The 17651-nt window shown below is 39.7% G+C and overlaps 2 protein-coding genes and 1 pseudogene across 2 annotated transcripts in view; all 3 read left to right on the top strand.

The window, feature by feature from the left end:
- LOC115754283 (rust resistance kinase Lr10-like) overlaps positions 1-17651 on the top strand; it is an 87640-nt gene that overhangs the window by 30711 nt on the left and 39278 nt on the right. The window lies entirely within an intron of this gene.
- On the top strand, positions 3514-5455 carry LOC115730722 (rust resistance kinase Lr10-like). Its single transcript, XM_030661328.1, has 3 exons — positions 3514-3663; positions 4199-4258; positions 4389-5455. Exons 1-3 carry the CDS (start codon positions 3546-3548, stop codon positions 5453-5455), a joined length of 1245 nt encoding a protein of 414 aa, XP_030517188.1. The 5' UTR covers positions 3514-3545.
- On the top strand, positions 13630-15714 carry LOC125316030 (annotated as a pseudogene).

Genomic DNA, 17651 nt, shown 5'->3' with positions numbered 1-17651 from the left:
GGGGTTGCTTTTTTGCTTCAATAATTCTAACAGTATGCATCCCTTCAGGTATCCCCCGTTTTTGGATCTCTTATTTTTTTTACTCTTTTGAGTTAGACGTGACATGGTGTTTAGTCGGGAAAAATTATCCAAATAGTCTTAAATTTATTGTACTTTTACCAGTTCGATCACAAATTTTTTAATATTGCCAATTGAGTCATCGACATTTTAACATTTTACCAATTGAGTCGATCCAGGGGATTTTGGCCAGAAATCGCCGACAAGGACGTCAGCCATCTTACGTGGCACGATTGACACAGATGTGGATAATTTTTAATTATATTTTAATTTTTTAGGACTAAATTGATACGATTGCAATAAGTTTAAGACTTTTTTGATAATTTTTCCCAGATATCTGTTGGATTTTATAACTTACTGCGAGATCTTTCCTCGTGTAGAAACGAAATGCAAAATAAAAGTAGTGAAAATATCAGCATCGTCATTCACCACATAATCCCTTGAACTTGCACATTATTTTCCGCAGTAACACTGGCGCTTTCCAGTAGAATTCATCGTGGCTGTTTTATTCAAAGGCATAGATGTAATTTTTTCAAACTTCAAGGGCACTCTTACTGTCGTCACTTTCGTCGATGGATAGCTACCTGAATTTCCCCAAGTTCTGCAAAATTCCAAGCATGGGACCGGGGAATGGCACGCCGTTTCCGACTTTCGATCACTCGACCCGACTTTGAGTCGCGCTTTTACAATGGCTGACTTGTCAAATGTTGGAAACAAGACTTCGTGTTACATTTCTTGACTTGACTTTGTGTTAGTTGTTTGACAATGGAGGACGTATTAAGTACAAAATTATTGTCGCTATTGTCAACATTCTTAACGAGTGCCATGGAGGACGCACTATTATAATTGTATCAATGTTACATCCTTGTCTTAGCCCAAAAGCAAGGGCTACCTAAGGCATGACAAAAAGTCGTGTAACTAATTAAATCTAAAAGGGAGGAAGCATGATTCTCGTGGGCTTCCAAAAAGCAAATCGGCTGATTCTTCCTTTTATTAACTTTGAAACTCTTTCTTTTGCGCAATTTTCAATAACATAAAGAGGCCAGGCAACAACAAATCTTCTTAATTTAGGTTGTGTTTATTGGGTGAAAACTTTATGTTAAAGAAAAATACTTTTCGGGAAATAATTTTTCAGTAAAAATTTGTGTTTTGTTTGTTCATATGTGATAGGAAATAATTTTCTGGTTTTTGGATCTCATTTGAAAAATAATTTCAATGTCATCACTTTATCTCACGCAAAAAAAGAAAAGAAAAGGAAATTCGATATTTTAGATATTTTTATTACTTTATTTATTTATTTATTTTATTTATTTTTCTTTTTCCTTCTTCATACTTAGCGACTGGCCATCGATGGCCACGAGTGAGCCTTGAGCTTGACGGCTCGTGTCTATGGCCGTTGTTGAGGTTTGGTGACTCGCGGAGGGAGAAGGGAAAAAAAAGAAAGAAAGGAAAAAAAATAAAAAAAAATGGCCATTAATTTGTGGTTGCTTTTTCTCTTCAATAATTCTGACAGTATGCATCCCTTCAGATATCCCCCGTACCTTTAATTTCTTGACTTTGCATAATTTCAGCTGTCTATTTTGATTTTATGTGTAATTCTCAGCATATATTTTTTTCAAAATGCACGATTATAGTTAGATTCTTATTTTCCTCCGAAGCAAGCTTCCTCCTGTCACGTTTATGAATGGTAAGTCACAAGTTATGGATACCAACTGATATCCATATTCAAAACCCAGTAATACAACAGCGAGAGGAAAACATAACCCTTGCTATTATTCTTTAAATACCATAAACTTACTAGATTGTATGAATAAATCGGAGGAAAACATCGTATAATCTTAGATTATATGGATCAAGGCCATCTCGATCAATGACGATGTGGGCATCACAATGAAACCCACATAATTAATAGTTGATATGATTGATTCACTTGCCGTATCGTCCAAGAAAATTGTTTCTCCTTCGGGCCAAAGACGTTCCATTACATCGGAAGCTCCACGTTCTTCACTTTGAATGGCTCTTGTCTTTGCTTGACTTGGGCATCTCAAGAGGCGACTCCAGCACAGATGCTTCGTTTTCACACACTAAAGCTGATTCCTAGAGAGAATAAATTTGCGGAATCTGTCAAATTTAGAAATCGCAAAGAAGTTTCCTTCCTAATTAATGTGAAAGCTATCTATACAAGTAATCCACCCCGCTGTCGGGTTTGCTTGACTGCGCGGACTACAATCTCTGCCTAAGTTTCCCTGATGGAACGGTTGGTACGTCCCCACAAGTTACTTTCTTCACTTGACTTTGTGTTGCAGGTTGACTTGGACGTTACAATGACGGATGACCTGGAATCGATCTATTCCATTACACAAACCATCCCTTTATTGAGCCTCCACCACAATTATCAAGCTAATATTCTTGCATCAAACAGTGGAGAGATGATTAGTTCTCTCGGCTCCGTATTGATGCACCATGTAATTCTACTCGTATTGCCTGTTTTACTACTAGGGACAAGTTGCAGTGCGAAGAAGAATCACTTGTGCACTGCTTCATCTTGCGGCGAGGTCCGCAACATAAGCTATCCTTTCGGATTGAAAGGTGATCCGAAAGGCTGTGGCCGCTCTAAGTATGAGCTAGCTTGTGAAAATAACCGCACTGTTCTGTATTTTTACGCAGCGCGATATTATGTGAAGTCAATCGATTACCTTTCCTATGATAACAAAGATCAATTCAATGGCCACATAATGGTGATTGCCGATGGTTTGCAAAAGGATAATTGCTTGTCCCTCCCTCGTAACTCGAAGCTAATACCCCACTTCAGTGATACTCCCTACTTTCCTTCTTTCGAAAGCTTAGTGGTCTTAGTGAAGTGCTCGCAGCCTCGTTGCTTCTACTTTGTATGTTGATACCAAACCATGCATTGAGGGAGCGCATTCTACTTGCACGCCTCCTAATCTTTTCCAAAAGAAGGCGTGCTCATACGCTGTTCTTGGGTCATATGATGGATTAAGAGCATCGGACATCCAGGATTCTTGTGCCGTAACCATGATGGCATTCGCGTCGTACTATATATGGGAGTGGAAAAGGGATCAGTATTATTGTTAGAGGTGTCAAAAAAGCTCGTGCTAGTCCGACCCGGCCCGGCCCAAAAGTTCACCCTAATTTTCAGGCCTTTCTGGCCAGCTTGGTACTGTTAGGATCCGGCCGGGTCGGGCCTGCCCGGTTTCGGCTTTTTTTTTTCACCCACGTTTTCTTTTTAATTTATCTTATTTTCATTTTTATTATTTATATTCGTTCATTCGACGGACATGTCAAGTGATTTTGATTCAAAAAAAAAAAGAAAAAAAAAAGAAACCGACCCGACCTGACTCAAAGAGGGTTCGGGCCGGGTCGGGCTTGGCACTGTTCAGTTTTGGGCGAGATCGGGCCAGGCCGAGACCCGACCCGTTGACACCCCTAATTATCGTGTGGGCTTACCGTACAAGGACCTCCACGACATGATGGCCGAGGGATTCACTCTCTTCTATGAAGAACACAGTTGGGCAGATGGAACATCTCGATTTTGCTTCTTGAGTTTAATATATGGTCCGCGGAGGTGCAGTTACTATAAATCCAGTAAGCGACTTTCCCTCAAGCTTTTCTTTTTCTTTCTTTCTTTCTTCTTCTTGTTCCTCCTCCTTTTCTTAGATGCTAGCTCTATTAAGAGATCTTACCAAATTTTTATTCATCGAGATACATAGAAAGTTTCAAGTGGATACTGATAACACGTAGGACCTACACATTGCGTCATTAATTTCTTCAAATTACTCGTGGAAAAAATTGCCACGTCACTTAATTGAAAACGTTTTATAAAACTTCTGGGTTTGATGAATTCATATATGACTTGGGCGAAAATGTTTGATTTGATAGTAGTTCATGTCCCTTACATGGTTGTTGTTATTATGCGGGAGAATGAATTCTTCATCTATTGGATGATGTTTGCTAATCAGAATTACTCGCAATGATTGTGCGAGCTTACCTTTGACTTGGGTTATAGCTTAATCGTGAATCATTTACCACGGAAATGATAAGTTTAGGTTTTCCTTGATTGGTCATTAACGCTTGTTAATCATTTTCAGTCATCTCGAACAAATTCTCTTGCTTTCTGCAGATAGTTCCATGGAAGCGGCACTTGCGCTATATGCACTTCCTCATCTCTCCTTTTTCTTAGGTATGACTAAGCCTTTTCTCCTCACAACTATGAATATCTCAAGCAGCACTATGCCCAAAAGAAGAAAGAAATTTCTACATCTAATTAGAATCATTGCAGTACTCTAATCCCGGGACGAATTTCTCCACAGCCCATTTCGTCGCAGCAAAATTCATACTTGGAGCTCCATGTGTATTGATATTTCTAATCTATAAGTGGATGAGAAGGCACCTTGCAGCAGACGGAAACATCGAAGAGTTCCTTCAAGCTCATAACAACTTTTTGCCCATAAGGTACTCTTACTCGGACATCAAGAAAATCACCAGAAATTTCAGACACAAATTAGGTGGAGGATATGGCTCTGTGTACAAAGGAGTACTTAGAAGTGGCAATGAAGTTGCCGTTAAGATTTTGAACAAACCAAAATCTAACGGCCAAGATTTTATAAGTGAAGTGGCTATTGTTGGAAGGATCCACCATGTTAACGTGGTGCAACTTGTTGGTTTTTGCTTTAACAACTCTAAGCAAGCTCTCGTGTACGATTTCATGTCGAACAGATCTTTGGATAAACACCTTTTCTCGAAAGATGGAAATGATTCTCTTGACTATAAGAAAAGATATGAGATATCTTTTCGTGTGGCTAGGGGGATAGAATATTTACATCGGGGATGCGACATGCAAATTCTACACTTTGACATCAAGCCTCACAATATTCTTCTAGATCAAAATTTCATTCCGAAAGTTTCTAACTTCGGGCTTGCAAGACTTTATCCTACGGACTACAACATAGTGTCATTGACCGCTGCAAGAGGAAGCTTGGGATACATGGCGCCTGAGCTATTCTACAGGGACATTGGTGGTGTCTCATATAAAGCTGATGTTTATAGTTTTGGGATGTTGCTGATGGAAATGGCTGGTAGAAGGAGAAATATAAATGCACATGCAGAACATTCAAGTCAAATTTATTTCCTTTTGTGGGTGTATGATCAACTCAGCAAAGGGAACGAGGTGGAAATCGAGGAAGTAGAAGGGGAAAAGGAGATAACGAGGAAGATGATAATAGTTGGCCTCTGGTGCATACAGTTTATCCCTGATGACTGGCCATCGATGAGGAGGGTGCTAAACTTGCTTGAAGGTGATATTGATAATCTGCAACTACCTCCGAAACTGCGTTTGTATCCGTCCGAGAAGCCAGTTGATGACGTGGACGCTGAATAGAACTTGAATCATTCCCAACCACATCGAGTGCCCCCCACAATTTGTGAAGGGTACCAATTTCAGAATGGCAATGAAATTACGGCAGCGTGCATTGTATGATTTTTCTTTTCTCCATGTTCGAATGAATGCAAAATAAAAGTAGCCTCAGCAGAAGCATAGTTGAACATGTAATTCGCGAACGTGTATGATTTTAGTGTTTGTTACATCCTGTGTTTTGCGGAAGAATTGCCTCATATGCCTCTCTGTTTACATTCCTTGTTTCCTGATATGACAGACCAAGCTCGACTTCTATGGAGCAACGACTCTCTCTCTCTCTCTCTCTCTCTCTCTCTCTCTCTCTCCAACGTCCAATGTCAAGCTCTCCCCTTCTCGCCAAAACCTCTCCCCCTCTCCTCTTGACCGCCGCCTGATCAAGATCACCCAACTCAGCGGAGCGATGTCTCACCTCGGCCTCTCCTGTCCCGTGACGGGTCCCGTCCCAACCTCCTCTCGTTCTCTCTCCTCCTCAAGTCGTGCATTTGCTCCTGCGAAGAACTTCACTTGGGAGGCGCGTCCATTGCGCGCTCGCTCGTTCCCAGCTTGAGCCCGACCCGGTGGATTCTCAACTCGCGTATCAGTCTCTAGTCAAAATCCAATGACTGGGCTGAGGCGCGTTCAAATGTGCACTCGCTCGATCCCAACTTGAGCCCGTCTCGGTGAAATCTCAACTCGCGCATCAGTCTCTACTCAAAATCCAATGACTGGGCTGAGGCGGATAGGACTTTTAGGGACATGAGTAATAAAAGGGATTTGGTTTCTTGGAGTTCCATGATCTCTTGCTATGCCAATAACACACCGCATTTAAAGCAGTCGATACTTTCTTTCGTATGTTTGAAGATGGTTTTTGTGTCCCTCGGGCTTGTTCGGTTCCGAAGAATGCATCAAATGTTGATAGAGTTTCGGGTTTACAATCAAAAGCGGCTATCTTGATTCTGATATGTGTGTTGGGTGTGCATCAATTGACACGTTTGCAAAGGGTAGTGCTGATTTGGTTTCAGCTCGTAAGTTGTTCGAGAAAATGCCCGTGTGGAATGTGGTTGAGTGGACTTTGATGATGACGAGATGTACTCAGTTGGGGTTGTCCAAAGGAAGCTATTGATTCGATCTTGCATCCAATCAAATTCCTTGGTGTGCAATTGCATTCATGGATTGTATGGTCTGGGATGGCTTCAGATGTCTGTGTTGGATGCAACTTGGTGGACATGGACGTGAAGTGTGTAGTTAGTGGATCGCCTCATGATTCGAGAAAGGTGTTTAATCGCATGCAAGATCGTAACGTGATGTCTAGACACCAATAATCGTGGGACATGCGCAAACTAAAGAAGAATGAGGTGGCCATCAAACTCTTTTGGGGAATAATAAAAGATCCAGTGGGGCCACACCATTTCACATTTGCTAGTGTCCTCAAGGCAAGTGGAAGTATTTGTGATAATACATGGAGTCTGATGAAGCCTTTGAACTATTACATGAGAATGATGATTAAGGAATTGGACAAGTTATTTTAATTTGCCAGCCTTTTAACCACAAGCCTGCAAGCGTGAGCACGAGTCAGCCTCACAAAACTAATATTGAAATTTAAGGCGTTGGACTCGAATGCGCATGACTATCATGTTGTTTCAGGCAATATGGTTTATCAGTTTCGGCAATTATGATCTTCCCAACATACCAGTACTATGGAAAGAATTGTCATGTCCTCTGAAGCGAGAGTTCACAAGGCAAACAGAGTTATGCCACACCTTATGCCTTAAGCCGACAAAGCAATTTGCGTTCTTGGACGATGCATGTATTTAAACTAGCGCAAATAAAAGAATTCACGGAAGTTAAGTAATGCGCACAAGCAGGAAATTTGAATTACGAATTCTGTACAGCAGGTAAGTAAATTTCAGATTGAGATGAAGAGTTAAGCTAATCTCACCAGAGTAAGTACTAGGTTCAACCCAATTGGGAAAAAAAAATGTATGAAATAAACCAATTCTCTCATGGAAACGAGATCCGGAAACATCGATCGAGTTTCTTAATTGTTCACATAATTTGTGACGCTCGTTGATGAATCATCCTGATGAGAAAGACCATTAATTTTGACGGGAGGCTGCATAATTGTCTTTTCCATTTGCAAGTATTTGTCGCTCCGCAGCACCACGAAAGGAGGACGAGAACAACTAAAAGCTCACATAACTAAGAGTTCAAAACTATGACAACCCGACTTGTTGAATGGACCGCAGATTTCGTAGGCTGAACTTCAAGGTCTACATAAACGGACTTCCAAGAAGCAAAATCATAGACAGATGGCCTCGCTTAGAAGAGCACCGGGTAAGACCCAATTTTTCTGGTCCATTCTTCGGAGCAACTGTCTTTCGTTTTTTTTCTTGTTCGGGAAGTTCATCCACGTCTACATTGCTGAAATACTTTGCTATGGATAAATAGTTAAGAGTGGAGATTGAATTGGGCACGAAAAGAAGTGATTGTTGGATATAAAAAGTAGCAATGGTTATGATGAAATACTTATCAAGATATGTTATCAACGTGAAGAAGTGAAGGTTGATCATGAAAAGTGGTGATGATTCTGATACAACTTCAACTTGTTCCCAAGAGATGCATCGTTTGAATGTCTATGCACAGGACAAAATCACACATTACTAATAACAACAACAATAGTGGGAAAATATCCGGGAGGGAAACTGAGTAATTGTTGAACATGTTTCTCTGTGACTTTGGTAAATATTCTGGAGGTATATTTCTTTTAAACCAGGAAGCAAAAAGAGGTGGAGTTAAATAATACTTAACCAAAGTGATTGTCGTCACACATCACCACACTGAAGAACCGTAATGTACTGTTGTATCTTCATCAGCGATCAAACTTTTCCGACAGTTTTCGTGATTCAACTCTTCCAATGTGTCCCAAACTACTGGCTGAGGATCTACCCTTTCAACTTAGTCCTTATGTAGTAATTTCGAAAGTAGTCATGATTCAACTCTTCCAATCTGTCCCAAACTGAAGTTGGAAGGACAAGCTTGGAATCTTCATATACACATACAACAGACACAAGAAACTGGGGATAACATGATCAAATATAGTTATTCTCGTTGAAAAAAGTAGCATGCGAAGATCGAAGTACGAACCAGCCTAGGCCTTTTTAGCACCAATATTGCATTTTCTTGCCAATGTCGATACGTTCAACATTCTCCACGAGTGTTACAGAGGACGTGCTAATGTGATTCTATAAATACTTTTCTTAGCTCAACATAAGACACGTCAAAAGTCATGCAACTATTTCAATTCCAACGCGGGAAAGCATGATTCTCGTTGGCTTCCGGAAAAGCAAGTCTTTAGATTCTTCCTATTTTTTTTTACTTACATTTTGAACTCTCTTTTGCATTTTGACCATCGATACGTCAACTTTCTCCCTCGTTTGATCCTCGCTTTGTCGGCCAATACCTCAAGACAGTCGCTATCTCCTTTGCATCCGACCAAAAAAAAAAAAAAACAAAGAATACTCTTTTGTGCAAAGTTCACGTAAATAAAGAGGTCACCCTAGAACAAATCTTCTTACTTAGTAATTTAATCAACCTTACACCGCAAACAAATCTAATTTTAATAAATAAACCCAAATTTTTGTCCATACCTATAACTTTTTTTCTTTTTTTTTTGCATTGGAAGTCCTAAAATTTGTTATGAAAGTGCATTTGAGTACTAAAACGTGTAGACGGTGTAATCGAATTTTAAATCTTAGTCTTATCAAATTGACACAATCGAGTATTTTTGTTAACCCCGTTAAACTTGACTAACGGAAATGCTGATTGGGAAATTTTTTTTATGTACTATTTTCTCTCTCCAACACGGCGATGACGTGTCTAAAACATGAAACATAAAGTTAAAATAACATCATTTTAGTCCAAATCAGCTGTCGCTGCCTAGTTTCATAACCCCCCTCCCCCCTTTTGCTTAATTTAGGTTGTTTTCTGAATTAATTTAAACAAAAATTATATTAAAAATCACATTTGGTCCAAAACAATATCGTTTTAGCCACGTCATGGCCACATAGGATAGAGAAAATAATAATTAAAAAAAATCACGTGTGACATCATGTATTTTGACTCGTTTTGAAGCCTTGAATAAATGAAAAGTCTCATCAATGTATTTCAGTATAATCTCACTCGGGCCTGATCCCTTTCGAGTAAACTAACCAAATGGGAATGGCTAGCCAGGAAAATCAAGTACGTGGACCTAAGAACTTGATCATAGGCTGACTCTTTGGCCATGAAAATTGTCGGGGGAATATTTTAGACCAATATAGGCCGATCCTAGGATGATTAAGGAACGATTTGGATAATACCCTACGCTTGGATCACGGGTGATTCCGTTTGACCTCGTATGGGTTCCAAATATCCCTAAATTTTTTTCTAACGATCGTGTCCATCGGGACTAGTGATTGACCCTCGCAATTGAATGACAACCAAAGTCGCAATGGCTCGAGAAACTCTTAAACGTGATATTAATTACGGGTCGATACGCGTAACTCTTAAAAACCACCCGTTAGTGAGAGATACGCTGAAATTTCAATTGATCGAGATTGATCACGAATCGAGCTTCATAATTTGACTTCGGACCTTCGGGGGTTTCAATAATTAAATTTTGAACATTTCCTCATCCAGTGTACGATTTCTTCGCGGTTCGCCCAAAAGGGTTCAGGAAAAATAAAATTTGGATTGAAAATGGGAAAAAACTCATTTACCCTTGGAGAATACCCAATTTTTCACTTGGATCAAAGGGCATTTCGGTCAAAACACCCATTGGCCGAAATTTGACTAGTCTTTGTGGGGGAAATTACCTTTTTTCCCTTCTTGCATTCAAGACCCAAAATATCTATGTCCAAAATTTATCCTAACCCTTATTAATTAATTTTTAGTCTTCTTCCTCATAAATTTCAAGACCACTTTCTCTCTCTACCACACCCTCTCTCTCTTGGCCGAAAATCCCTCTCCCCCATCCTCCATTGCCGAAAATTTTCCAAGCCACCGCCGTTGTCGCCTTGAACCGCTGGAGCTTAACCTCCACCGTGAATCGCCCGGGACCGCCGGATGTTTGAGGGTTTTAGCCGATCAAGAGGAGTCACCGGAGCCGCCGGTTGAGGTCAAAACTTCTCTCGACTTCTTGCCGGAAAATTTGCTAAATTTGTGGTAAGTTGGTTTCTAACCTTGGATTAGATATCTAGGTTGCTAATAGACATTAGATTGTGTAGTTTGGATGAAAAATTTGTGAGATTTGCTCTAGAATAGAGCTTGGCCGAAAATGGTGATGGAGGAGAGAGAAAAGTGTGTTCTTGAGTGAATAGTGATTATGCATGATTGTTAATGGAGGGCTAGGATTTAATCTTGCCTTTCATGCTTTAATCCAATGGCTTATATTGAATCTTGCTTAGGAAGATTGATCGGACGGCCAAGATTAATTCTTGCTTAGTGTAGATTAATCGAGTGGTGGAGATTTATTTCACATGGGGATATTTTAATCGTATGGCCCAGATTAATTGCCACGTTACTGTAGTTTATTTCTATGGTACGTATTAAATGTATGTTAGTGAAATTTCAATCGGACGGTGATTATTAATTGCTACGTTGGTATAATTAATATCGTGTGGCATAGATTAATTTTTGTGGTAGCATAAATTAATTGTGTGGCCCAATTGGCGGACGGCTTGAGTGCAATCTAATTGGGTGGTCCCAATTTATTATTTATTCAACGTGAGTGAATCACGTGGTCCCGATCGAGTATTTATTCAGTATATTTAAATCGAGTGGTCTCGATTGGGCAGTTGAGGAAAATTAGAAAGATCATGTGGTCCCAATCTTTTTTTGGAGAAAAATTGGTGAGACCGGATGGTCTCGATCTGCTAATCAGGAAATTTACCAAGATCACGTGGCGAAGACCGATCGATCAGAAGGATTTAAGTGATCGTGTGGTATCGGACGAGCAATCGAGGAATTATTGTTGTTATATGGTCTTTATGTGGAATAATTGAGAGGAAATGCGGAATTTTACCCTGAAGCGTTATGACGCGGGGTTCGTATTTTATAAGACCATAAATTACCCGATGCGTTATGACGCGAACTCTGTTATTATTATTTTACCATGAGGTGTTAAACGCGGGGTTGTGCTTATTATATTATCTTGAGGCGTTAAACGCGGGATAGTGACCTGAGGCGTTATTACGCGGGTCCGGACTATATAATGGCCCGAGGCGTTATTACGTGAGTCTATCTAGCTATAATATAGCATGATGCGTTAAACGCGGGCTTTGGACCAATGTGGAATTTTATATGATAGTCTGATGCGTTAAATGCGGGCTTTGGATCCACGTGGAATATTTATATTATAGCCTCGGGCGTTAAATGCGGGCTCTAGAGCAACGTGGAATATTTTATTGACGATCCGAGGCATGGAATGCCAATATAGGAGTAACGTGGAATATTTGTGAAGATGTGACAATTTTTTGAGAAAGAATGAAATTTTCAGGAATTTATTTGTGGAATTTTTTTTATTGAAGGAAGAATTGTTGGAAATTGCTCACCTAGGACGTGTCTGGAGGCACTAGCGCCCTAACCTAGGATTAGGGACTGGCTTACTGAGATTTATTCTCACCCCGTCGTGGGCTCGTCTTTTTTTTTCATAACCTCCGCCTCAACCATGAGTGTTCTGCCCTCGAGGTTTGGCATTCCCCGGGATATGGATACATTGGTGACCGAAGCATCCGGTTGGGGAGGACAAAGTGTATTATAGGCACACGACAACGGTTTGGGTGGACACTGGAGAGCTCTACTGGAAGCCCCAAACATATGTGGTATGGACGTACCGCCACGGGAATTTGACCATGGGCCGCTGAGTGGTTTCGATGTTCCCTTCAATGGAGTTGGGGAGTATGACCCCGTTAATGTTGCACCTCCGGATGGCATGATAGTGAATCCCGATGTTGGACCAGAAGTCCTAGAGCCCGAACCAGAAGCCATGGTACCAGGAGAAGATGGGAAAGTTGTGGAGCCATCGGATGCGGAACAACCATCGGAAGTGGACGAGGACCAGTTGGCAGCTTAAGGATGAGATAGTAGCTAAAGACGGGGATGAGGCCTAGGATAGTTGGCCTCTTGACTTTTGTAGAGTATTTTCTTTTGGAAGTGTAGTGGGCTTCGACCACGTAATCTTTTTGTTATAGGTGGTCACAGGCTTGTACGGTGGCCTCCGAAGCCCTAGGTTTGAGAGCGGTAACAATTTTATATATATATATATATATATATATATGTACATAAGTTTGTTTTTACCATCCCAAGTTATCGTATTGTTATTGGTTTCTGTACGAAGAGTTGTTTCTGCTTCCGCACGTGTTGTTTTTGTTGGCCTTTTGGATCCTGGAGAGCTGTACACAGTCATGGCCAGGTGGGATGTCGATGGCTCGCGGGGTTCGGGTCGTGACATCACGTCAGCAATTTCCATTAATCTAGTTGGAGGGAGTTAATAGCAGGAGTTCATTCCACTAATTTGAGAAGGTTTAGGACTTAATTGTACTTTTTATAAGTTTTAGAACTCAATTATACTTTCGTAATTTATTTTAGGACTTTGAATGTATTTATCTCAAGAAATTGATTTAGGGTATGTACCAGAGTTCAATAGAAGTGGGGATCAAGAGAGACATCACTAGTTTTTATTTTTGATGTTTTGCCTCAAAACTATACAACAATTTGACTGTCTCATGTGCTGCCGTTAAGTCTCAAAGATCGGATGTTCCAAATTTCATAGTTAAATCTGAAAAAATACCTGCCAATACACAACAAAATCATCGCATCTCTCCCCATATCGTATCAAACGCGGTCTCTTCCTTTGACAACAAGTTTTCACTGACTTTTTTTATCTTTATTTTAAAATGTTTGGGTAATCAAAGGTTTTTGCTAACCTCGGTGTTGTAAAATCATTATATCAAGTTCTTTAATTTGAAAAAAAAAAAAAAGGCTGATGGGTTGTTAAGGAATGTGAGGCCTGGCAGATTTTGAGGCGTGAAAAAATTTATCGTAGAACAATCGTAGGGCCTTTTGGAGAACCACTATATTCGTCCACCTAACCAATCACATATTATAATGATCAAACAAGGATCGTCCAATCTTTTTTTCTCAATCTTTTTCTATTGCGCCTCCTCCAAACATACCCAGCAATTCTTTACCAATTTCTCTTCGCCCAAAGTCAAACAGAGGCATGCTTAATGCTCTCGCCTCCATGAATATCCGTCGAGTGTTGCTCCTCATTCTTGCTCCATTTGTAGCGATGACTTGCGGCGTCAAGAGTAGACGGAGGTGCTTCCCTTCATCCTATGGTGACATTCACAATATAAGCAACCCATTTTGACTGAAAAGTGATCCGAAAGGATGTGGTATCTCAAATTTTGAGCTGGCTTGTGAAGATAATCGCATTGCTCAATATGATGAGGCCGACCGATACTATGAGCAATCTATCGATTATCCCAACTATCAAATCAAATTCGTTGACGACGGATTGCAAAGGGATAACTGCTCGTCTCTCCCCAGTCTTTCAATGCTGGGATATAAGTTCAATAGCACTGTCTATAATGTTCGTACATTGGTCATTGTGAATTGCTCAAAGCCGGTCGATTCTCCATTCTATATAACTACCAGTCCATGCGTGAAGGGGCCATACTCTTCCAACACATCATCGAATTGGAACTTGTACGCTTTAGTCAATCCAAAAGCATCATATATCCGGGATTTTTGCACCATTCAGTGTTGGACGTGGGTGTCATATAATTTTGGGAGTAAAGAGCAGATTATAGCAGCTCCTACAACTACGAGCGTATCCATAACATCATGGCCGATGGATTTGTTATCCACTTTGGTTTTGGTAATGGTACATGGAAGACAACTTTCTTTTGCTACTTTGATCTCTATTTCCGCTTTCATTTCAATAGATACTTTCGTTCCCGTCGCTTGGTAATGAGCTACTCGGGAAGTCAGGTTTGCGGATCCAAGTACTATTTTGGTGGTAAGCATCGATTGGTAATGAACTATCACCATAATTTTTTGTTGGCATAGATTTTACATTTTTTTATTTTCTTAATTAGTTCTTTAATTAGTCACTTAACTAATAATCCAAGAGACACTCGTTAACAATCCTTGAAAGAATGTATCCACGTGTCGATAGGATGAAAAAAATTATTTTCATTAAAATAAAACACACCGTTTCTCTAGATTTGTTGACCGCCAATCATGCAAAATGAGTTTCTTATATAAAATCATTCCTTCTTTCCTTTGACGCTTATTCCTTCCATCTATTTGCAAATGCACGCATCACACTTCTCATATTCTTTTGGACAGAGTAGCCTGCTACTTCTCTGTTTCCTCGTGAGTTTTCCATTCCAAAATCCTTTTCCTTCAATTTCTTTTTCACATTATTTATTCCTTCCTTCCACAAGTGTCCTAGACGATATTGCCTTTTGGACAGCTTGGGATATTACAATACTATTAGGTACCCCGCAATAATTATGAATTTTTTTTTTATCTCTAACCTATCAAAATTTTCTTCAGTGCTTTTCTGTGTAGCAAAGTTCGTTATCGGGATGCCGTTTGTCGCGATATTTCTGATCTACAAATATAGAAGAAGGCACTTAGCAATCGACCAGAACATCGAAGAATTTTTGCAAGCTCATAACAACTTTTTGCCCATAAGGTACTCTTACTCAAATATTAAGAAAATCACCAAAAACTTTAAGCACAAGCTAGGTGAAGGGGAGTATGGTTCTATGTACAAAGGAATGCTCAGAAGCAGCAACAAAGTGGCTGTCAAAATTTTGAAGAAGTCCAAAGCCCATGGCCAAGATTTCATTAGTGAAGTGGCTACTATTGGGAGAATTCACCATTTTAATGTGGTGCAGCTACTAGTTTTTGCTTTAAAGGCTCGAAACAAGCACTCGTGTATGACTTCATGTCAAATGGATCTTTAGATAAGCACATTTTCACCGAGGATGGTGATAAGTTTCTAGATTACAAGAAAATATATGAGATCGCTCTTGGGGTGGCGAAGGCGATTGAATACTTACATCGGGGGTGTGACATGCAAATACCACACTTTGATATCAAACTGCACAACATTCTTTTAAACAAGAATTTCACTCCAAAAGTTTCTGATTTTGGACTCGCGAAACTTTACCTCACTGATCATAGCATAGTCTCTGTTACTACTGCAAGAGGAACTTTGGGATATATGGTGCCCGAGTTGTTCTACAAAAACATCGGTGGTGTATCATATAAAGAGGATGTCTATAGCTTCAGGATGTTGCTTATAGAAATGGAATGTAGAAGGAAAAATGTAAATGCAAATGCGGAACACTCGAGCCAAATTTATTTTCCGATGTGGGTGTACGACAAAGTCAATGAAGGAGGAAGTATTGAAATGGAAGAAGTTGTCGAAGAGGAAAGGGAGTTGATGAAAAAGATGATAATGATTGCACTTTGGTGTATACAACTGATCCCTAACCTTCGGCCCCCAATAAACAAAGTCTTAGAAATGCTTGAAAGAGATTTTGGTAATATTCAAATGCCTCCAAAATCACTTTTTTCCCCCACTAGATGAGCTAGTTGACGATGACAAAGCCGAGATGGAATTAGAAACATTCTTGTGACATCCCCTTGTCCCACATTGCTTAGGAGGGGAGTCTTGGGCTTGTTTATATGGCAATGGGCCCTCTTAACTTGCAAGACCCGTTTTCCGGGCGTTGTATTGGCGACGCTCGGAAGAATAAAACCGTGAGGACTGTGTGTCCAAAGCGGACAATATCTTGCAAAGTGGCGCAGCGGAAGCGCGTGGGGCCCAGGCTGTTACAATTCTCGACTTCATCAAGCGCTCCCATAATTTTTGCTAGTTTCCCATTTGGAGATAGCAATGATGTTTAGAGGATCATGCACAGTTTGATTGGAAAAGGTTTGTTCCCCACAATATAGTATTATGTTTGAGAGGGAGGTGAGCTAGTTTAGCTTGTCGAGTGATTACATTTCGTCTTGGTCTAGCTCTTAGGTTACTGTTCTCTTATTGTACTTCATATATGGTTTCACTTTCTTACATCCTCCTTCAATAGTATAAAAAGATTGATAAAACAGGAAGGACAAAAACGGTGGGGGCAGGTGAAGGACATAAAGAATTTTCCTCCCTCATTACGCTATTTAGGGTTATGCTAATTAAAAAGCTAATAATAACCTGCTTGTCTACTTAATGTGCTACTACCGGCATATTATTTCTCGAAATCAATGATTTATGATTTCATTTTCAGAGAAAATATATATGCATACGTTTTACAAAGTAGACACATCCATCTATGCGAGAAATTACTTTCATAAAAGTGGAAAGGAAGGAGATCATAGATGAAACAATTCTACAAAGTCAATATTTGAAAGAAGTCATATTCCTTTTTAAAGTTAGCATGAAATTATTGACAAGAAAATAGTTGAAGCCTTCTTTGTTTCTTCTTATATTATCTTTTGCCTATGTGAATTATAGCTAATCCAGTTAAGCGTACGCTACCTTATCTATACTTGAGAGTTTCCTTTTTGACTCCGGTGTGAATCAGTCATCTTTCCTTGCATGACACTCGGTTCGCAAGTAGTTTTTATCTGTAGTTATTGTAGGGCTCGCCGAAATTAATCTTTTTACACCCCAAACACAACAAATTTCATTTTCTTGCACTAGATTTACTTTGACTGGAAATTGATCAATTTTCTGAGAAAATATTGGAGGGGCTATCATATGTTCTTCAAGGTTAAGTTAGCTCTAATCTAAAATATGAAAAGAAAATGGGAAAATTACGGGGCAAATTCCAAAACTTGTCACCATAATGCACTTGAATTTTAAAACTCTTATTTTGTGCATTTAAGTCTTGAACTTGCAAATTAATAAGACAAAAAACTGTGTGTTATTTCAGCCTCTTAGAAGTTAGAACTGACAAAATTGTGAAAGGACACAAGTACATCTTAAATTGTACGTCCACTATATCCTAACAGAGCTAATGGAAGGATTAAAGAGACTGATTGTGCCAAGTTTCAGGAGTTAAATGGACAAAACGAAAAAATTTAGGATTTCAAATACTTTACCTTTATAAGTTTCAGGACCCAT

The sequence above is a fragment of the Rhodamnia argentea genome, chromosome 7, assembly GCF_020921035.1.
Source record: "Rhodamnia argentea isolate NSW1041297 chromosome 7, ASM2092103v1, whole genome shotgun sequence".
Classification (NCBI taxonomy): Eukaryota; Viridiplantae; Streptophyta; class Magnoliopsida; order Myrtales; family Myrtaceae; genus Rhodamnia; species Rhodamnia argentea.
This window is presented reverse-complemented; position numbering and strand designations above follow the sequence as displayed.